This window comes from Ascaphus truei, chromosome 10, assembly GCF_040206685.1.
Source record: "Ascaphus truei isolate aAscTru1 chromosome 10, aAscTru1.hap1, whole genome shotgun sequence".
NCBI classification, from domain to species: Eukaryota; Metazoa; Chordata; class Amphibia; order Anura; family Ascaphidae; genus Ascaphus; species Ascaphus truei.
The window spans coordinates 9,162,479-9,185,042 of record NC_134492.1 but is presented as its reverse complement, the minus strand read 5'-3'; the positions used below and the strand labels follow the sequence as shown (position 1 = coordinate 9,185,042).

The window sequence follows — 22,564 nt, the reverse complement described above, 5'->3', positions numbered from 1 at the left end:
TCTCCTTTTGTAGGGTGAGATGTGTGTGTGTGTGTGTGTGTGTGTGTGTGTGTGTGTGTGTGTGTGTGTGTGTGTGTGTGTGTGTGTGTGTACACTTGCTGGAGGTACTTTGCTGGCATTCTATTAATCAAACAAACCCGGTAACCACAGGTACTGAAGTGGAAGAAATTAAGTGCAGGTGTGACAGGTGTCCCTGTTCCTCCATGATGCAGTATGATGGGATCAATTGCGATATTCTGCACTACCATTGAGGCCTATAGAAACGTTATTTGTGTGTGTGTGTGTGTGTGTGTGTGTGTGTGTGTGTGTGTGTGTGTGTGTGTGTGTGTGTGTGTGTGTGTGTGTGTGTGTGTGTGTGTGTGTGTGTGTGTGTGTGTGTGTGTGTGTGTGTGTGTAAGTTGACACTTGCTATAGAAACGTTATGCTACTGTGTGTTACAACGGATAGGTTGCTTTAACTGGGGAAACAATGATGCACACAATCTTGTATGGATTCCTGTGATTCTTGTTGCTTCAAGAGAGCTCCTCTACTTGGTCACTTGGACTATGGGTCAAGCAGACAGTATAACTAGTTAAACCTATTACACTATAATGCTTATGCTCCATACTAGGAAATTAAGACCCATATTCAATCACAATCTGGACCGAAATGTATGATAACGTGTCCCGTTTATCAAGATGCTTTTGCAACGATCTGCACTGCTCCCTGACCGGTTATCGTACACTGATCTTATTCTAATGCAAGCACGGCGTGTGGACATATCAATATCCACTTACCTTGCTTGAGAGTTATGTGACCACATTTATTGACACCTATTTTAGTATTGTCAATGGCGCCAGGGGGATCTACAAAAGACAGAATGTGAAAAAAAATTCAAACCGTATGTTACAAGAGTTTGCATTTATTAAACGTACAGTGTAACAATGCTTACAAAGAGACTGCACTGATACAGTCGCCGCCTCAGTTATTCTCACATCTTACTTACCACTATCTTTGCCCTTGACAAAACCCTCCCACTCCCTGAACCACTGCATGCTTATGCAGTAGATGACAGCTGGGGAATCTTCTTCCTGGAAAGCTTTGTTTAGCTAAGGAAATGGAGAGAGAGATGAAAACCACCTGATGGATGCCTGTAACTGCAAACAGAATATACCCCCCATATTACATGCCCTGCACTAGGAACCTCAACAGCCAATGCTGAAATGTATCGGTAGCTTAGACCAAAGGATCCCTTCTGGCGTTTATGTAAACTACTTCAGGGCCTACAGCGTTCCATCGCCTATATTGCTATTATATCTAATCCAATAATATGAAACACATTGTCAATAGTATCCCTGAGCTGATACCTACAAAAGCTTTAACAGCTCAGTTTTGTAGGTATCCATGACGTCCTGTTGTAGTATTACTAAAGTGCTTTAATAGACAATGGTGCATGCAGGAGAAGCACTCTAAACACGTCACTCCTTTCTGGTGTCAGACTGAGTGGTGCAAAGTGCTTTCAGCCATTAGGGCATGAAGGCTTTGGGATCTGTTACATTCAATGCTAATCAGAGCCCAGCTTTCCCAATTCCAGCCTTCTGCCGACCCCCCCTCCACTTCTGCAAACCCCCCTCCCACCTTGGTCAGGCTTACAGCCAATTCCAGCCTTCTGCCGACCCCCCCTCCACTTCTGCAAACCCCCCTCCCACCTTGGTCAGGCTTACAGCCAATTCCAGCCTTCTGCCGACCCCCCCCTCCCACCTTGGTCAGGCTTAGTCAATTCCAGGCTTCTGCCAACCCCCTCGCCCCCCCCCCCCACCCTTCTGCCGCCCCCCCCCCCACCCCTTCTGCCGCCCCCCCCTCCCACCTCGGGCCAACAGCCAATTCAACCAGTTTAAAAATTACGCTAGGAACCAAAAAGAATCCATCTGGTGGCACGCATGCCCTTAAACACAAGCTTAAAAAAACAGGACTTGTGTATTTACATGCAGAATGATAAATGCACCTTCATGTCAACAAGGAACTGGTTCCTGATCATATTGTCTTCTTTTAATAAATGACAAACGCATGAGTAGCCCATGTATTTATAATCAGGCCACTAAATGAGGATGAGAACCCACGCAGAATATTTCAGAGGCTGAATGTACATAATATGCTGGTTAGAAATTATTTACCCGAATGAAAGTTTCTAGCTCAATTTTCCTTTTCTTTTCAATTTTCTCCAGCTCTGCTTGGCAAGTGTGACAAACACAGAGATGGTTGACGGCTGGTCCACCTCCAAATCTATGCCATGAAAGAAGTGCAATCAAAAAAAACTGATCCCTTTTATTAGGATCACCCACCCCCCATATTACAGAGATATGTAATCCTCATGATGCAATACTACATATATTTCTCAGAGTATCAATACACTCATTTCCATGCTCTGATCACATATTCTGTTCGGCAATGGACGGAATAGTTGACCAAAAATAGCTATACAAAAAACAAACATTACGTCTCTACAATCGGGAAGTGTTAGAGCAGGGGCGGGCAACTCGTATCCAAGGGCCACCAACAGGTCAGGTTTTCAGGATATCCCTGCTTCAGCACAGGTGGCTCAATCAGTGGCTCGGTCTTCAACAGAGCCACGAGTGCTGAAGCAGGGATATCCTGAAAGCCCGACCTGCTGGTGGCCCTCGAGGACTGCAGTTACCAGACCCCTGTGTTAGAATGTAGACAGAGCCAACAAAAAGGCAGGCGTGATACCTTTAATGGCCAACTAAGTGGTAAAAAGAGTGCAAGCTTACAGGATCACTAGTGTCCCTACAATGGTAATCTGCATGAAGAACGGACCCTCCTGGCGATCCTGAAAGCGTGCGCTCTTTTTACCACTTAGTTGGTCATTAAAGGTATCAATTGTACCTTGTTTTTGTTCTGTACTATCGGGACGTTTCCTGAATACATACGTTATACACATGGAGGACATGATCAGTAGATTACTTGTTCTCAAATGTCACATTTTAGGAGGGTGGATCTCCACCCCAAGGTACATTTGTCACAGGTGCTACACTTTTCATAACGTTTATCTAATAAAGTCACCTTTTTATAGGTAGTGCGGCTTCTAATCAAATCATGTGGCAATTGCATGTTCAGACCCGCTTTACCACTTACAGTGGGGCAGTATGCCCTCAGGGCGCTAAATATGTAATGTGAGAGGCGTGAGAAGCAAGTACTATTAGTCCTTTCACACCCCTGACATATGTTAGTCTGCGTGAGAACAATGATCTCGCCCACACCCCATCAAAAAAGAAAGTGCCAAAATCACTCCTAGGCAGTTATTTCAAAATAGTTCAAACATACTGTTAAATCCAAACCTCTCGCTGGCGTGTCTACAAAGAAGGCTGAATGAACAAAACGCGTACCTGCTATATAAATAATCCCATATGTTCTGAGGAAGCATCACAACAAGGTCTTCTATAAGGCCTGCCTTACGCGGGGGAACACCTACGAGTCACAGAAAGATTTATTTGATGTAATCATGGAACAGCTCCCTTTCTAATGAAAATTCTTCTGGACATTTTCTTCTTCACATGATTCCTTACTATACAATCACATTTGCAAGAAGCCCTACAAGGCCTGATAAGAGATGGTTCCACTATGTACATGCAAGAGGATTGCTATACATCCAGTCTTTGTAAAGTCTAACACACAGAAATATTTGGTCACACATACCCACGGCGTTGTTCCGAAAGTGCCCCCAAAAACTAAAACTCAACCTGGGAAGAGGCAAACTGATCGTTTTGCTTTGGTAGAAATTATGCGTTGTAGTGATCTGCTCTTATTTTTTTCCATTCCTAATGCCATTCTTAAATGTTTTAAACTGGAAATAAACAATGCCCTGTTCCAAAATCCTAGCATCCTACAAAGTCATTTTTAGGCAGATTTTTTGCTTGCAGCCTTCCCTTAGATTTCTTCACCTCCCACTCTACATGTTTAAAAGTGTTTAATCCTCACAGTTCCTGTGATTCCCGCTGTTAATTAAATGCTACAGTAGCAGCACCTGTCCATAATATTCATGATGTAACAGGCTTCTCTTGCATATCTGATGCAATCCAACTTCCTAATGAGTGATCAGCTACTTCAGAGCTTATAGAAAAAGTCCCTTCGGGCTCTTATTCTATATAGTCGCAACTATAGATAATGACCCTTTAGAGTCCTAAGAAATGAGGTTATATTGGAAAGGTGACCACAGGTCAGCAGTTTATGAGATCCCAATTTGCAGGAGGTGGAATTTAACCTGAGCTGAGAAGTGGCTTAGTGTGAGAATTGTAACATCGTTGCAATTATTAGTGGATTAAATAGTGAGGCACTTTCTATATGGTATGCTAATAATATCATGTACACAGATATACTTACCACCATGCCCACAAAGAAAATCATTATTTGAAATCGGTCCCGGCTCTGCAAAAGTCTTAAATTTATTCAGCCATTGGTGAGAAATATAGAAATGCAGGAGACTGGACTCCATGTTCAGTAGACTCGATACTCTCCCCCGCTCTTTCTGCGCATCTTCACTGCTCTTCCTAGAACAAGTCAAATAAATGTTGGTGGGAGAAATAGTTTGCCATTTTCAGCGGGACATTTCTATTTGTAACCCAGAGCAGTAAACGAGAGATACTTTAGAACGACTTCCCCCTATGTTTAAAGATGCACGCTTTCAGGAGAACGCCTTAAAAAGAATCCGGAGTGGTCCTGAAAGCTTGCAATCTTAATCGTTATGGAGCCGTTCTATACACCTAACCGTTTTTCGATCAGCTCTCACGGTAAACCCTCTAGTTGCCATAAAACAGGTCTCTGTTTGTTTATAACACTTTGTTCTATACAGGCATACCCCGCATTAACGTACGCAATGGGACCGGAGCATGAATGTAAATTGAAAATGTACTTAAAGTGAAGTACTACCTTTTTCCCACTTATTGATGCATGTACTGTACTGCAATCGTCATATACGCATATAAATGATGTAAATAACGCTTTGTAACAGGCTCTATAGTCTCCCCGCTTGCGCACAGCTTCGGTACAGGTAGGGAGCCGGTATTGCTGTTCAGGACGTGCCGACAGGCGCATGCGTGAGCTGCCGTTTGACTATTGAGCGAATTGTACTTACTCGCGAGTGTACTTAAAGTGAGTGTCCTTAAACCGGGGTATGTCTGTACTGTGATTGGATGCAGGTGCTATTTTATTAGTGCGCACTCCTTACCTATAGAAAAGCACGTACGCCTCTGCATTCTGCACAGTGGCTTCTGTCACCTCAGTGACACTTTGGTCATCAAATTCATACCAAAGATTATTCAGGTTGTTGCGGCAAAAGGCGATGTAATGACCACCTGAAATATGAAGGGTTATAAAAGTAATTAAGGCTCTGTGCCAAATAAGCAAGACCATGCAACCTTAAGTAATGATGTCACAAGACATTCGCCTGACTCAGGGGTAGGCACATGGATATATATTTAAGGTCTTCATGGGTTGCCTTGAACACTCAAAAGGGTTACAGCCACGCACACAGTGAGATGGAGCGCTCCAGGACTCTGCCCGCCCCTACGCTCAAATCACACTGTAGCAGGGGGGAGGAGTGCCCGCGTGCCAGCCCACGTGTCAGCTCGCATGCCTGCCCGCGTGCCTCAGATACACAATGACACAGACCTGCCAACGGCTGGGGGATGCAGATAGAACACCCTTAACAAAAAGCTGGCTCCTAAGTATTTTATACTTTTCTCCACCTCTGACATATACAGTACAGTATTTATTAGCGTGCCGTTATTAAACAGCTGAGCGAGCGGGGACAAGCTACGACCAACGCCAGCAACATATCCACAGCCTCTGCACTGGGGCGAGAGGGAGAAGTGGTGCCAGGAGAGCAGAGGATGCCTGGATTACAGAGATTGTCTTCTTACTAAACTTTCTGCTTCTCAGCATTCACCCTGCAGCCTATCCAAGCCCACAAGCAGAATGTGCTTACTCTATCCGAGGCAGGCGTTCTCCGCATCAAATCGCTCGGCTGGCTACCCATCAAGTTCCATACCCAGTTCGCACACACACACGCACACACGCACACACGCACACGCACCTCGCACACCTCGCACACACACACACGCACACACGCACCCACTCACACAACAATCTTGGCTTCCCCGTGGACAAAGTCCCTTTGCACGCATAATGCGCTTACAGTTCGTCATATTATTTCAATTTGCATCACATAACTGATTTGATTGTTAGCTTTTAGGGGCAGTGATTTCAACGTCAATCTAGTCAACCACAAAGTGTATACCATAGCATTTTTATTTATCTGAAGGGTCCCAACTGTATCAAGCCAGTTGCACATTTGAACTAAATTACATTAATGTTGGATGAGCAAACAGAATTGTTTAAACATCAGGCCTCTGGTTATTCCGGTGAGCCTCCTCAGACAAGCGCTCTATACTGGTTTCTTTATGTACAGTCCTAAACACACTCTTGATACTACACCTAATTAAGTTACACGGAGAGAAATATCTGTGTAAAGATTGGCCTTAACTCCACTTAAAATACAAACTTGCTTTTGCATCAAAATATCTCCCATTTCCTGCATGTAAAATACAGCTTTCACCTGGGATGGGTGAGATCCCTGAGCAAATAGTGGTTTACAGCCTTAATTAGAGATATACTTACTGCTGGCGGTTCCATGGTGGCAGATAGCAGACAACAGATCATAGGTTATAATCTGCCCAGGGCTGTCTTTAGCAAGGAATGGCTGGAGATCCAAGCCCTCCAGAGGAAAAGAGACGTGAGTGCCGATTTTGGTGGAGAACATGAGTTCGTGTCTAAACCGCTTCAGGTGGATACACAGTATCTGCAGAAATCAGAAGGCATTCTCACGACATCACTGGGGCTTTACAGTCAACACAATGTCTCATACGCTCAAATAAAAAAGGTTTAAAAAAAAAAACTTCATCTTGCAGAAGAAAACGTCATTTATTCGTTCACAATTTGGCAGAGATAATAGCAATGAAGCTTACCTAAAGCTGCAGTTCAGTCTTTTTTTTTTTTAATTTATTTTTTTACTTCAATAGTTTTATGTGTGCAATCTCTAATTACCTAAAGAACTGCATAGCTGCTGGTCAATTCGTTCTCCGTCTATTGATCGGCAAAGTTTGGCGACATCTTTAAATATGGGGAATGTAAATCGTTGCTATAGGAACAAGCATGCTTGTTAAAATAGAATACAAGAAAATTGGTCTTTCAAAGTTGTTTTTTTTTAAAACAGAAAATGCTAAAAGTATTTTTTATTACTACAGAACTGATTTATTAAAAAAAACACACATGCAGGATATTGCCTGAACTGCAGCTTTAAATGCAGCTGTTAACCATTTGGCTCCTACAGGGATTATCCCTGAGAGACACTAATAACTAATAACATTTCATCATTATGCAAAGGAATTGGTGAACAAACCTCGGGAAATTTCTGCACTTTACAGAACTTGACGCCGTTCCTTAACCTAAGAAAACAAAAACAATTACAACTCTTTCCTACAGGACAACATGCTACAGATACTTTGTACGCACGGGGACTAACCCGGAGACATGCATGCACACGCAACATACATTCCCATTAGAGAAATGGCCATCTGATTGCTTGGAAGCCATTGATTTAGAAGAACTGAAACAAGATATCTTACAAAATAAAATTCATGATGCGGACTCACTCCGTCACCTGAATATACACATACCGCAATATAAAGTCCTGTGGAGTATCACTTCATGCTCTCAACTACCCAAACACTTCTTTTACTTAGAAAACATAAGGGGGGGGGGGATGTAACCCCAACAATAACGTCTACTGATAACAACTGGATGCCATTATGCCAACAAAATCCTCCGCCTGTGAGAAACAGGTTGCCCCCGTTTGCACATACAGTCCCATGCCTCTTTGTTGGCAACGACAGTGAACAAGTACATACAGGTTTCAGAGGTAACCGGCCCTACCTTGCAATAATAATACATCTGCAGGTAGGGTGTGTACGTGTGTGTGTGTGTATATATATATATATATATATATATATATATATATATATATATATACGTGTGTGTGTGTGTATGTGTAAGTGTGCACGTGTGTACGTACGTGTGCGTGTGTACGTGCGTGTGCGTGTGCACGGTTGTACGTACGTGTGCGTGTGCGTGTACGTGTGTACGTGTGTACACACTGTTAAATCTGTCAACAACCACACGACATTTTCCAGCACAGGCCCATTTGATGTCATGTACAGAACGCAGAAAATAGGTTCAGATGTCTGAAGGCTCAGCGCTATCTTTGTAGTTAGGTTATCTGCACAATACAGCATAACATGGTGTGTTAAGGAAAGCTGAGATTATAGTAGGCGCGCTATGAAGCGCATGGCGTCGCGCCTATTACTCGATCCCTGCACTGAGGTCTGAGGCGATGGGGATGAGTGGCAGACTCATCACAAGGCTGGTTCGCCCTCATTGTCTGAACCGCTCGTGACGCGGCCGCCATGCGGAAAAAAACAAATTAATTTGTTGCTTGAAAAGTCTGCCGTACGGTCGCTCTGCATCGCGCCCACTATGGCCACCATTTCCACAGATTTGTCCTCGCGGCGACTATAAACACAGCCTAGTCCTCCCACCAGCAGGGAGGCGCTGTGGGACCAACTGACGGAGTAAATGTCTGTTTATAGAACGAAACAACGGTGGATGCAGATATGTCACAGGATAACATTTCTGTCAGTAATTAGTGCTTCGTAGATGCTAGATGAGTTTTGCACCAATAAAAAGGTATCACACAATTTGCACGACAACATATATGGTCATTGTATATTTCCCAAATGTATATGCTTCAGAGGCATACAATAGTAAACTTACTTTTTGCACTTTTCACAGCTGTACATATTATCCCCTGTAACAAGCATAAAAACAAACATTTTGTAACAATATCAATTCTTATTTTAATTAAGCCTTGGGGCCAGCTATAAGAATATTCTTAGCTTAACAGAATCCTTATACTTTCCCCCCAAACTGATCAGTGAGATGTCCCTAAATGGATTTCTGGCTCTGCACTTCTTTGAACTAGCCTTGGCTGTAGAAGCTAATTACTGAGTAAATAAAGAAAGCGCTGTAAACCTCTTTGCTTCTTGAAGGAACGGCAATGCATTTTAAATCCAAGCATTGCAGGGCTCAATGGCAGCGTTACTATGGCTGACTTTCTTTATTAAAGGAGGTACAGAGGTTCCGTTTCAGAGCTCGGACACGGCGTCGTCACAGAACTTGCACCAAATTTCTGAGATTACTGCAGAAACTGATAAAAAGGGTAAATCCCTACTTACCCAACAGTACTGATCCGAGCTGAGAAAAGCCACCTCTGCTGCTTTCATTACAACCCCTGCCAGCTCTGATCTGGGCCCCAAAGGGTTAACCAATGCATTCTGAAGAGCGGTCCATGCTCGGACCTGGACATTGGTAAAGTTCCCTTTACACAGATCACCTTAAACCAGGAGTGGTCAACTCCAGTGCTTAAGGGCCACCAACAGGCCAGGTATTAGCAGAATATCCCTGATTCAGCACAGATGGCTCAATCAGTGGTATTAGGGATATCCACTTGTGCTGAAGCAGGGATATCCCCAATACCTGGCCTGTTGGTGGCCCTTGAGCACTGGCGTTGACCGTCCCTGCTCTAAACGAGTGTCTCACTTGCATGGTAATGCAGCGCAGAGGAAGCGTGAGTGTAATTGTTTGTTTATTAGAGTGTCTAAAACAAGCCTTTTAATTATTACTACTGACAATAAGTAAGGGAGCGTTAACAGAAAGACAACTTACCTTTAAGTTCGTCCCTGGCAAAAAAGGCAGCGAGGCAATCCTGCAAGGTAACCGTAGGACCCCAAAACCAGCTGGGAACACACGAGAAAACAGTCCTGAAATGTCACCGATACACTGGCAGCTTGTGTTCTGCCTTCATAGCAGGACCTGGAGCATTTCATTGGAGGACTTCAGCACAAAGCCACATACCTTTTAAAATACTCCATAAAAAAGGATATCCATCCCTGCGGTGCATACGCTTCTCCACATGACCCCGCCTTGACCAAGGAAGTCTGGTGGCTTGAAGAGTGTAGCTTTGCAAGGTCTTCCTTGCCTGGGATGGGCAGCGACAAATCCTGAAATGTTTCCAGTGTTACAGACACCTGATTTAAAAAACAAACATAAAATGAATAAGAATCTCTCTTACTCACACCGTATAAGCAAAGGACCTTTAAGCCAATCAGATTGCCAGGATAGATGACAGGACCCCCCTTTATCACTACGTGCAGGTCTCGGGGCGACTGCATGATGCACCAGGGGAGGGTTGTTTTCTGCAGAGAAGCTCAACTTTAAGAATGATTAATCCTATTAGGGAGGAGTTATTTGTGGAACATAAAATGCCACAACTCCTGAAACAATGAATAAGCGACCACCTTTAATTCTTTTATTATTGGGCAGTCCATTACATATTAGCTCTCTGAGACGACTTATTCTACACCGACACAAAACACCACTACAAAGACCAGTGAACACACCTTGAAAAGAATGCGGCCTCCATGTTTCAGTGATCAGAATGAGCAATATAAAGCAGATCGGTGATATGTCCCAATGTGTTTATTCACATGTACTTTCGGATTTCTTTCTTTCTGTTAACATACGTCAGAAGGGAGCAGGATGCAAGAAAAGCAAGGGAAGTCTGGAAATCAGTATCTTATTTATTCCTGGTTTGTACGGAATAAGCCAGACCGGCGCTTTATAAAGGCAGCCATGTATGTATTATGTAAATACATATCCATTGTTTTACATTTTACTTTGTTGGGTTCCCCATTTATGTTTAAAACGTTTGCCCTACAATTAGTGCCCCCTCCCACCCTACTCTTTCGGTTGGAACTCCCTTGGTGGATTATTTGTTTTACTTATTTTATTTTTCTATAAATATTTGGCACTTGGATTTTGCATTCATGAAACAAATAAAATGTATCTCCCTGGTATGCAGAGAATGATCACGGAGATTCACCAAGTGGCGGCCGTGAAGCAGGAATAGTTACTTTTTTCCATTGAACCAACATGTTAGCACGTGGAAGGGTCTTGGGCAGTGGAGGCATAAGGAGGACTTACCCTGTCACATGTCAGGCACTGCACGGAGCTTACAATAGTGCCATCAAAAATGTCCGAGATGACACTCCGATACTTCTTCTGCTTTTTCTTTTTTGGAGGACACACGGGTGCAGCTAGAAGAACAGTGCAAGAAAGTCAAGATTCAAAAGAACAAAGTCCTTCAGATATCAGAAAAACAAAACGGAGTTGGTGTAATATGTAGTGGCGACGCCGTTAGTAAGTACAGCAGTTTCACATCATTGTAAGACCACGTTAAATCCGAATATTATACTTATGGCCTTATACATATTGCACGTCCAAGTCTGACGTGTGAGAATGAGACAAGTTAAAACCACTGATGGTGGGAATGACTATTCCAATGATAAAGCCATTTGGGGTCACTAAGTAACAACATCTATGTAAGAAAAATATATATTTTTTCTTCTGAAAGTGAATTCCTGTTGTAGATTTCACAAATACCTTTTTTGTAGCTCGCCGACACGGCTCCGGACTTTGGTGGGCTACTTGAAAGGTGTGTATTCAGGTTATCATTTAATAAGGGGACATGCGAAGCCGACAGGTCGTTCATATTCACTTCCGTGGCATAGTCTACAATACAAAATGTTTGCGCTGTCAGATTTAGTTATTTAATTAGCAATTGTAGCCATTATTAGGAAGTATAGTACTAGTAAACAACTTGCAATTCATAATCACAGTTCCAAACAGAAGAACGTAACTGTTATTTCCTCAGGAAACTAGGCACGAAGAGTTATCATGGGGGTAAACTATTGTAAAAGCCGTTACATTCCAGCATTATAATCACCTGCTATTCTGCTCTGTATTTGCACTTTCACCATTCCTTGATTGAGAAATTCAGTCTCTTCTGCTGTGTTTTCGATGTTCTTCTCTACATCCTGCAGACAATGGCTTTGGTTAATGTTGTTAGAGAATTTGTTTTCTTTCTGCCAGACTTTGGGATGTCCCCAATCTTTCTGATCCTCCTGGATTAACATTGTAGACTCTGTAAGTTCCTCGGCGAACTTCCGACTTTCATTTTCAGCATTGTCACTGCTGGAACACGATTCACAGGACTGGAAATCATTATCCGACTGGCTCCTGTCCTCCTCCACATTCTCTTCGAAGACAAGAGGTTGCATGTCCTCTTCCATTTCTATAACTTGCTCCTTAAGTTCTTCGTGTAAAATATCCATCAAACAACGCAGGAATTCTTGAGCATCCTAAACAAAATGCCATTTGATTAAGTCTACTAGAAATGACTAATCTGTTAGAAACAGTTTCCTGTACTAATAACAACATTGGGCAGTTACAGCAATGCACTTCCCTAGAAATACGTCTAACTATTCTCTTTAGAAAAATTAAAAAAATTAAAATGATTACGCCTACCTAACCCACTAGGTGCCTATCAGAGCCGGAAGGTGTGTTATTTAGGTTTCTGAAATGTCACTTATGCTTGAAGCACTTCTTCCCATTATGTGTCATTTCTTATTTATATGATTATCACGCGTATTACTGCTGTGAAGCGCCACGTACATTAATGGCGCTATATTAATAAAGACATCGAATACAATTATGGCAGAAGACTGGGCATTGATGTGTAAACTTAACAAGGCGGACACAGAAATAGGAGAAATATTGAGGTCACATGAGGCGAGACAGATGTCCAGCACGAACCTACAGAGCAATGGCTTGTCCACGAGATGGTTATATAGAGATAGAGGGAATATTATGGACTAGTATGATCCGGGTTATTATTCTTCATTATACATGCGTCTGATTTCAAAACAAATGCCCCCTTTAAAGTTGCACATTTTCTTCTGAACTCCTTTCTTATCAGTGGGGTGTGTAATTGGGACACGCGATGGGTGGCACATCCCCTGCATGTTTATTAGATCTACCTCCAGTGGAATTAATGGTGCGCGTGTTGGTTACAAACCGGAACATGCTTACCTGCTGGGAATAGCCCCGAAAAGTGGGATTTACAGACTTTATTCCTTGGAACAAATTAGTAGGCATCACAGAGCCAGGCCTGGGAAAGATGTAAAAAATGTTAACAGAGCATTAATTCTAGAGTAACATCGCAGGCTAATTTAATGTGCAATACAAATAAAACCTTCGTATGGATGTCTTTATCCTGCCTGCAGGGAGTATTTGCTTTATGTAGTATAGTTTAGCACTTCAGACACATATGCTTAAATATTAGGCATATGTGTATGAAAAAACACCTACAGTATTTCCTTTATAGACTATAATGGCGTTTCTTTCTACTTATTAAGTAGAGATTTTAGGATTCTAAAAAAAATGTATTAATAAATTGACAGCGCTGAACATTTAGAACAGTGATTTATTTTAAAAAATATATATTTTTAAAGACTAATATGTATCGTGGAAAAATAATGGATATTGCAACCTACCCACAAGGACAAGTCAGTCTCTTTTATCAGATAACATAAATGTGTTCTTTGAAAAGCATACAATGGGAAATCTTCCTTTTTCAATGTAATCTGCATTGGCCGACGCACAGAGGATATAGACGCAGGGTTTTCCTACAATGCCGCTATGGCTAAAATACATTTGTATTTATAGAGTTCAATCTATATAACCAATATGCATTACAGCACTGGGAACACAAGTTAATCAAAACAAACTTAATATAGGGAACGGAACTCCTAAATTACAGATACTATGTAATGCGGACTCAAGTCTTTACATGCAATTGTTTTTCCAATACAGAATGACCAGTTTAATGCTCTGATAATCTAACGGGTTTTATTTCCATGTGACCGGTGTTTCATGTCCTTGTGTTCTGGGAGTGAGGAGCAGGCATTGTCATCAACAGGACAGGCCGCATTCCAGGTTTGTACATTCACAGCTAAAGTCCCAAGCCGGCGATCCGTGCTGCACATTATTTTATTGTTATTGGACAGACCTTGTTTTATTTTACGATATTAATCTATGTCCTGCTAATTATTTTTACATCGTCATTTAAAGAGGCAATCCAAGCTGTTTTTTCCATCTGGGTCTCCGGTGCTGAGCCCCATTCATTTCAGTTCTAGGGAGCGCCTGGTTCCGGAGATACTTACCTCCGTAGTGGGTGCTGGGAGCTACTCCAGGGTTCGCATTATGGCCGCTTTTCAAAGCTCCAGTGCCCTACGTGACATCATCCGGAGCGGCTTCCCATTGGCCAATGTGACCAGGGCCTTTAAACTGCAGAATATACTGGTACCTTTTTTGGAGGTAAGTATCTCTGGAAGCAGGGGGCACCCAGAGCTGAAATTAACGGGGTTCAGTTCCGGAGACCCCCTGCTTCAAACCTGTATGCATTTATTTTTTTTAAACCACAAAAAACGGCTTGGATTGCTCGTTTATGCGAGACAGATTTTTTTATTTTTTTTAAACAATTTTAGAGCAAATAATAAAGTAAAGAGTAAGACTTACCTGTTCTTATGCCAAATTTCTGTCATCAGTTTCTGGAAACTTTTACACAGTGCCGGCTTCTTGTCTGTACGGGCCAGGCCCCCGCAGTCAAGAAAGAAGTGTGCAAGAGGAGGGCTGTCAGGAGGGGACACACGGAAACAAATGTCACTTCTGACGTATAGTTAGGGTGTCTTACCATAGACGACAAATGTCTCGTTAGCTTACAAATATCACCATAGAGCTGCATGGTATCAATAGACAAATGTGGTTATATTCATATGATTTTAACGCTGTATCTCCGATGCCAAGGCTGCGTCCATGCTGCTGAAGACCGCGCTGTGGCGTGCGCGACATCACCCGCGTTTAGCGGGAGCGGTTTCTGGCCAAGGTAGACGTGACGTGGGGGGGGGGGGGCGCGTGTCTGTGATGTCACACAGCTGGTTCACCCTCATTGGGCAAACCGCTCACGTGACCTGCCCGTCGCGCCAAGGAATCAGTTTGAACTGATTCTTCGTGCACTGTGCGCCCCCTCCTGTTGTCGCGCACGGTCTATGGGCGCGATCATTGCCTTAAGGCAATGTGATCGCGCTACGCGCGCACCCCTCCGTGTGGTCTTCGGCAGCATGGACACCGCCTTAGTCACGCTACGGACTTCCTCATTCAGTTCTCAAGGAATGATTAAGCCCGGCTCATGCAGTAGACATGGGGGCAGGAATGCAAATAACCAGCGGTCCTATTCTCCCGTTGCAACATTTGGGGGTGCCATGCAGTTATGTCAAGAACCCAACGCACATGCAGCTGCATGACTGCTGCTGTACAACTGGAAATCTCGCTCACACTAAAAGGTGATTTGCATATACAATAATATTTTGAATGACTGCTATGAATATACGCCATACACATTCAGTTGATCTTTTCTCGGCTCGCACTTACCAGTTGGACAGAGCTTGTAAAGCTGCATTCATATAACAAGTATTGCCAATGTTTTTTAACCCAGTGAGACCTGATGACAGAGAAGAATGGGCACATATTACTGGAATCACAGACAAAACAGGCCAAGCTGTCTGGTACTTGAAGCACAATAACACCGGCTAACCAATGTAAATCCCACTCAAAGGAGCTGTGCAGGAATCTCAAAGGAGATACATTAGGCTCTATTTGGGTCCACATGAATCAGAAACCAAATCAGCTTCCCTACCTCTCGTCTTCAGTTCATCATCTTCCAGCTCAATGTCCAGATGCTCAAACACAACTGCGGACGGGACTTTCAATGTAAGGTTTGAAGTCATTTTTGAGTCCTTTTTGTGAAAAGAGAATAAAAAGTAAAATAAACTCGCAAATACATTTGTAAACTATTTACTAGAGCAAGATAAAGTGAAAAGTTTTACAGGTAAAACCTTTAACAGCCAACACCAAAACACACCACTTTAAAATCAAATAGGAACGGCTTTTATGCTGTTCTATTATAGGGTGGCATGACAGGGCTCAAGGGAAAAGAAAACTCTTCAAAACAAAAACAGAAGAACCTATAAGGTGGAAACTTTGGGTAACCAACTCCAGTCCCCAAGAGCTCCAACAGTAGAATGGGAGAATTGGCCGCTTGGCCGCAGAGGAACCCTCTGCCGAAGCCGATCCGCCGCCGGTCGCTTCCGAGGTACGTTTTATTACGGTTTTAGGGTAGGGTGTTTTCGTGTAAAGTGTTTTAGGTACTTACCCGTATTGGTGAAGTGGCCGGCGGAGGCAGGTTCCAGCGGCAGGTTGAGTCGCGACCAAATTTCCTAGACGAACCAACAGGTCAGGTTTTCAGGATCTCCCTGCTTCAGCACAGATGGCTCAATCAGTGGCTCAGTCGAAGTGCTCAAGCAGGGATATCCTGAAAACATGACCTGTTGGTAGCTCTTGAGGACTGGAGTTGGCCGCCCCTGCTCTAAACCAACGTATTTGAAAATAAGAAAATCTATTCTCATCCAATATTACGCCCCCTGGTGGAGTGTCCAGCAGGGTGGTTAAGGGTGCTTCTGTTTACCCTCCGTAGCCCACAAAGGGAAGGACCCCAGCTGCAATACACCGGACGGATAACTTGTGTATCATTCTAATGCTGCTTGATAAAACTTTACACGCTGATGAATTCACCGACCTCAATCACAAACAGGCATGCTTTGCAAGGCAAATGTAGTTTCCCCTCGCATGGTTTGTTAAAAGTAAAACAAAAAAGTCACACAAGGTTTTCCAATAAACTTGTGCCCAGGACAGTAATGCATCACAGATTATTAACAGCGTGCAGCTCAGTGACACAGATCTGATACAGAAAGCACTGTAACAAAGTGAGAACCATACTGAACACGCTGTGCAATAAAACAGGGGTGGCTCAACTCCAGCCCTCAAGCCCCCCCCCCCCCAAACAGGTCAGGTTTGCAGGACATCCCTGCTTAAACACAGGTGGCTCAATCAGTCCCTCCTTCAGCACAGCTGGCTCAATCAGAGGCTCATTCTTCAACTGATTGTACCACCTATACTGAAGCTGGGACATCCTGAAAACCTGACCTGTTGGAGAGGCTTGAGGACCGGAGATGAGCACTCCTGCAATAAACATGTTTTAATTTTGCCTTTCTGGGGCCTTTATTTTAGGAAAAACACAAATGAACATGGAATATTGTGATAACCACAGAACATGCATGCTTTTAACTTATCCGTAGCATACATACAATGCTGCACTAAGAGTAGTATTATATATTTTTTGCCACCTGGGTACTTCCGTCCTGAGACTTTGCCGCTGGACACGGGGGACACAGCTTCCGGTCCAGAAAGACTTCTTTACTACACGTGTAGCACCAGACGCGAAGAGTGGTGAGATTCACCGTGAGACAATGTTTGGTGTTCTAGAAGTTTGAACACAAAGAGAGAGCGTCAAATACTAATCAGCGGGGAAAGGAGATATCATTGGGTACACGAAACAAATTCAATGGCAAGATACGTTGTACAAATAACACTTGGTAAACGCAGTATGGTAATTATTCCTCACGTGGCAGCCACACAGAGCCAGCTGCTGGAAGCACAGGAAACACACAGCAAGGCACGGTTTCATGACAAAGGTTTTGTATATCGGTCAATAAGCCGTGCAATGCGGGTGGCTGCTTTTTTTGAGCCGTCACCTTTTCTCCAGCAAAACAAATGACTCCTCTCCAGGCAATATGTAGCTGGATATAAGTTTATATGTACAAGGATTTCTCCATCATTCACATCATAAGACTAATCAATTTATCTAGATCTTCCAAAAAAAACGCAACAGAATGACAGCTGTTGTCTAGGTCTGTAAATAATAGTGATATAGATTATATATATACACACACACACACACACACACACACACACACACACACACACACACACACACATATATACACACATATATACACACAACCCCCCCCCCCCCCCACTCCAGGTCACACGTATAGCATTAGCTTTTGAGCAGGATCTTAAGGAAATGCCTGAAACATTTTAGCTGTTTGGCAGCAATCACCTCTGTGCAAATGCGGGTCCTGAAAGTGATCAAACAGTAAGATTACTCAGAAAACAAAGCACGTATAAATAAGATAGAGACTGGAACGTATATTATCCAACTCCCTGTTTGAAAATACCACAATGCAATCATTATATATACTGCAATCAGAGGAATTAACCCCTAAAGAGCCATAGCAATGCACAGCGCACGTGGCAGCAGAGTGTGAAAATAAAAGGTCTCCAAAAAGATATAGCTAGGAAGTCTATGTACTGTATGTCTTTATTTAATGTCTTTATCTATATAGCGCCCACTGTGTACTCGGCCATTTGCAACAAGTTAACAGGAAAGGAAATCTTATTTACCGCTCCAAAGAAGATACTGCCATTATTAGGAGGGTGTAGGGCTCCATCTAATTCACCTTCCCGTCCTCTGTGTATTTTATTGAATAAGAATACAAATGCAAACAGTTTTCCTATCTCCACCCCCCCCCCCCAATGAAAGGCACCAAAACAGCACTAAATTAAAGAGATTGGGTCCAGTATGCAGCTTTTTGTAGTGTATCTCTCCTGCATCGCCCGTTACATGAACACACGCCTGTGCATTACTTGTCATGTGACGCCTTTTGCTATGTGATGAAGGCCTGGGTGAAACGGAATGTATGGGGAATCCTTGCCTTAGGGCAGGGGTGCTCAAGCCCACCCAACAGGTCAGGTTTTCAGGATATCCCAGCTTCTGCACAGGTGGTCGAAGACCGAGTCTCTGATTGAGCCACCTGTGCTGAAGCAGGGACTGATTGAGCTACCTGTGCTGATGCAGCGATATGCTGAAAACCTGTCCTGTTGGGGGGCTTGAGGACTGCAGTTGGGCACCCCTGCCTTAGTAACAGATGCTGCTTTAAACGCAGGAGTCCCGCTCACCTGCTTGCTATTCTTTTTGTTTACCTTAAACAGGTGGGGGGGGGGGGTCCTAGGATCTGCTCTGTGGGTCCCCTGATCTCCAAGAGCCCTCATTTCTGAGCTTAGAAGTTTTTTTTAGTTGGGCAAGAATACCGCTTAACACAAAATGGCCGCGAGGGTCAGTGCTCGCTCCAGCGGCCAGCGGGATTGGTGACCCCATGTTTGTAATTTGCATAGTTTTGTAGACCAGCGTGTACCCGGTAGGGTTGCCAGGTGGCGACTCCAAAAATACTGGACACAATGGTGAAAGGAGCGCTTCGCACGCACACACTCGCTCCGTGCCGTTTCCTCCTCTCCTTGGCCCCACCCCCAGGCTCCTAACACCTCGCCCTGTTTGGCTGCATTACCCAGCAGCAGCCAATTAGGAAGGAGGAAGCTGGTCAGCCACCTAGAAACAGCCCTGCTCAGGGAAATCCAACAGCCACAAGCCAGTCAGGTCACTACTTTCTTTTACTGGACAGAGGGTCCAAATACAGGACAGTCCGGTTCAATACCAGACACCTCGTAACCCCAGTACCCGGAGATCGGGGGACCCCGTTTCAGCTCACAGGGACCCCCACAGTTCAGGAGGGTATTGCTTCTTTGAAAGTATGCGTGCAATTTCGATTTGATAATTTCACGTGTTTTCTGCAGTTTTCCTGGAGCAGGTGGAAGTGCATTTTTCATATACAGACAATAATTCTTTAAAGCAAATGTATTTTTGGGAGGGGCGGCAGGAAATCTGACAAGAGACACCAACCTGAGAATGAATGGTGCTGTGATCCACATGAGATTCCCCACAGCCAACATAAGAACAGCCATTCTGCCAAGAGAAATAATCAGTGAGATCGATTGTTCGTCTGGTGAAAAACTACGGACTCAAGACTGACAAAAAGGAAAGAGCTTTTACCTGTAGGCACGCCCAAAGATTAGGGCCTCTGACCCTGCAGTCCCGGCAGCTGCCCTGTACAACACACCAAGGAGAGAACAGTTAGAAACGCTGTTAATGCTGCAATGTCAGCGCTCATCGCGGGAAGGACACGCCATGCTTCAGCCCTCAGCCGGGGCTGCGACGCAAAGTGCAGAGTTGCATATTCTGCCGTCTACTTGCAGATACAAATATGAATGTTTATTAAAGATTAATATGGGTCCTGAATTATGTTTCAGGACAGAAGTCACAACAGTCAATGGTCCGCATTACTGGGAAGAGATGCTGTCAACAGCATAACTGGCTAAAAGTGGACATTTATTTATTTCATGGAAAAAAAAATGTAGACAGACACAGACACGAAGAAGCACCTGAAATCTTAAAGCAGCAGTCTGCTCTGGTAGCCATTATTTTTTGGCAGCCATTTTTTTTTTTTTTTTTTTAAATCTTATGCTTCGTTTAGAAGATCTGAGCTTTTGGCATCTTAAGTGTCTGGGAAATTAATATGAAGCGCTCTACAGAGATCATTGTGTCTAAACCAGGGGGAGACAACTCCAGTCCTCTAGAGCTACCAACAGGTTACAACAGGTTAGGTTTTCAGGATATCCCTGCTTCAGCACAGGTGGCTCAAGACAACCATCTGTGCTGAAGCAGGGATTTCCTGAAAACCTGACCTGTTAGGGGGGCTTGAGGACTGGAGTTGGCCTACCCTAGTCTAAACATTACGATAATAACCTCTGACGCTAGAGATTAAGAAAATCAGTTTGTTTTTTAACACTAGAAAGGCATTAAAAAAAAAAAGAAGAAGAAGATTTTCTCAGAGGAGCAAAATTTTAACTTTATAGGAGTTCAGCTCATCGAGGCCTTTGCGGGGGATTGCAGCTTTAGAAACTATTTACACTACTATAAAACAACGTGTTATTGGAAGAATAAGTGAGATACATATTTCCCACTGTACGAGGCATAAAAACTAAAGAGAATATCTTACATTCCACAAATATTTCTGACATATCTTGGGTCTTATTACGTTAATACTGCCTATTAAACATGGCTTAAAGCACAATTTTAATCAAGGATTGCTTGAGCCATTATTAATTGATCCGTTGGTACCACGACAGCTGAAATTTATACAGCAAGTTGCATGTTACCTGTAAGAATCTGCTCATGGTAAGATGAGGAATAAAACAACACTACAGAATGGGATTATTTATATTCCTATCTTGCATGGACTGATCTACTCTATATATTACTAGCTTTTGTAACCGGCGAGCTGCCGGCACATCTCCCCTCGCTGCCGGCACATCTCCCCTCGCTGCCGGCACATCTGCCCCACGCACAACGCGCACAATACACACACACACACACTGCCTTAGTAGCCACCCCCCGCTTCTGCTCTAACATTTTTGCAGGACAACCAATGGAAACTTAGAATGTCCATAATTTGGGAGGCGAGTCACATTGGAAGCTCAAAATAGTTGCATTGACCTACAAATCCACAGCTGAATGTCCAGTAAAAGATTTGTTGTGCTACATCGTGCCGATTGGGAGATTTCGATGCTTCGGACATACAAACAAATAAACGGAATAACAAACTTAGAAATATACTACAGATTAGCCTGCGTATAACAAACAGCGCAACGACTATAGAGATGCTGCCACGGAAGCGGGTTTGTCTCGGTTGCAGGACTTCCCTCCTCGGTTCTTGCCAATGGATTCCTGGTTTACAGAACTTCTCCACCCAGAATTATTTCTCTTTACGACCAATGAACTAGAAATCCTACAATTCTTTCAGAAACACGTTGAAAAACTCGTTGGGAGCCACAACGTCTGCAGACTCCGAGCCATGTGTCTGCGGTATCTAGTGAAAATCAATGGGCACTGCTACTCACGTGTGATTTGTGAAGGAGATCTTCTTTGGTTACTTCTCCCACCGATTGTAAATGGGAGCAAACACATACCAGGGAGGACATCTTAAAGTCTGCTGCTTCCTACTTCCTCTTCTGTCCCAGTTATCTGCAAGGACACAAAACAGCATGACTGAGGAATGAGGGCCGTGAGATCTGCGTTTCCTGGGGCACAAAGTATCCTAGGTTTGCAATGCCAAATAAACCAGAGTATCACCAGACATTCACACAATGCAGGATTACATTTGACTACACGCAAGAGAAACGCGTCAGCCCATATTTACTAAACAGAGTGCGCGGGCGGAGTGCACAGTGTGCGCGGGTTAGCGCGCATGCGGAGTGCACAGTGCACACGGGTTAGCGCGCGTGCGGATTGCACAGTGCACACGGGTTAGCGCGCGTGCGGAGTGCACAGTGCGCGCGGGTTAGCGCGCGTTTGGTGCATCTCTTAAACACAGAAATGAGAATCTCGTGATCCATAGTGTAAAACAGTGTGAACAGTTTTAATATATTCAAATGGGAAAGAAATGCGCTCACAAGGATTCAGCGATCACAAGCATTGCGAGATAACAGCTCAGTCACCAATTGGAGTAACAGCGAAGTCTGGGGCGCACACAGGAACACACTATCGTAATTAAGTAATAATCCCAGAAGAACAGGGCAATATTGGCCTATAATGCCTTATTCTGAGGGGATTATTACTATTATATGCTAAACGTAGGTTTATTTT

At 43.6% G+C, this 22,564-nt stretch overlaps 1 protein-coding gene across 6 annotated transcripts in view; it reads right to left on the bottom strand.

Moving 5' to 3' along the window:
* The window catches only part of USP33 (ubiquitin specific peptidase 33), a 38,045-nt gene that overhangs the window by 4,437 nt on the left and 11,044 nt on the right, over positions 1 to 22,564 (bottom strand). For 5 of the 6 annotated variants that reach the window (XM_075615756.1, XM_075615757.1, XM_075615759.1 and 2 more), the window contains 22 exons: positions 21,820 to 21,943; positions 19,913 to 19,966; positions 19,763 to 19,825; positions 17,310 to 17,444; positions 15,764 to 15,863; positions 15,499 to 15,568; positions 14,587 to 14,700; positions 13,099 to 13,177; positions 11,954 to 12,368; positions 11,611 to 11,739; positions 11,152 to 11,264; positions 10,024 to 10,196; positions 9,835 to 9,905; positions 8,884 to 8,917; positions 7,454 to 7,499; positions 6,673 to 6,853; positions 5,222 to 5,348; positions 4,378 to 4,544; positions 3,384 to 3,465; positions 2,154 to 2,262; positions 986 to 1,088; positions 777 to 845 (listed from right to left, as the gene is read on the bottom strand). In XM_075615756.1, the coding sequence (XP_075471871.1) occupies positions 777 to 845; positions 986 to 1,088; positions 2,154 to 2,262; positions 3,384 to 3,465; positions 4,378 to 4,544; positions 5,222 to 5,348; positions 6,673 to 6,853; positions 7,454 to 7,499; positions 8,884 to 8,917; positions 9,835 to 9,905; positions 10,024 to 10,196; positions 11,152 to 11,264; positions 11,611 to 11,739; positions 11,954 to 12,368; positions 13,099 to 13,177; positions 14,587 to 14,700; positions 15,499 to 15,568; positions 15,764 to 15,863; positions 17,310 to 17,444; positions 19,763 to 19,825; positions 19,913 to 19,966; positions 21,820 to 21,900 (2,515 nt within the window). In that variant the 5' untranslated portion in view covers positions 21,901 to 21,943. Of the gene's footprint in view, positions 1 to 776; positions 846 to 985; positions 1,089 to 2,153; positions 2,263 to 3,383; positions 3,466 to 4,377; positions 4,545 to 5,221; positions 5,349 to 6,672; positions 6,854 to 7,453; positions 7,500 to 8,883; positions 8,918 to 9,834; positions 9,906 to 10,023; positions 10,197 to 11,151; positions 11,265 to 11,610; positions 11,740 to 11,953; positions 12,369 to 13,098; positions 13,178 to 14,586; positions 14,701 to 15,498; positions 15,569 to 15,763; positions 15,864 to 17,309; positions 17,445 to 19,762; positions 19,826 to 19,912; positions 19,967 to 21,819; positions 21,944 to 22,564 lie in introns of those variants that run through there. The other variant, XR_012804032.1, reaches the window with a different exon arrangement.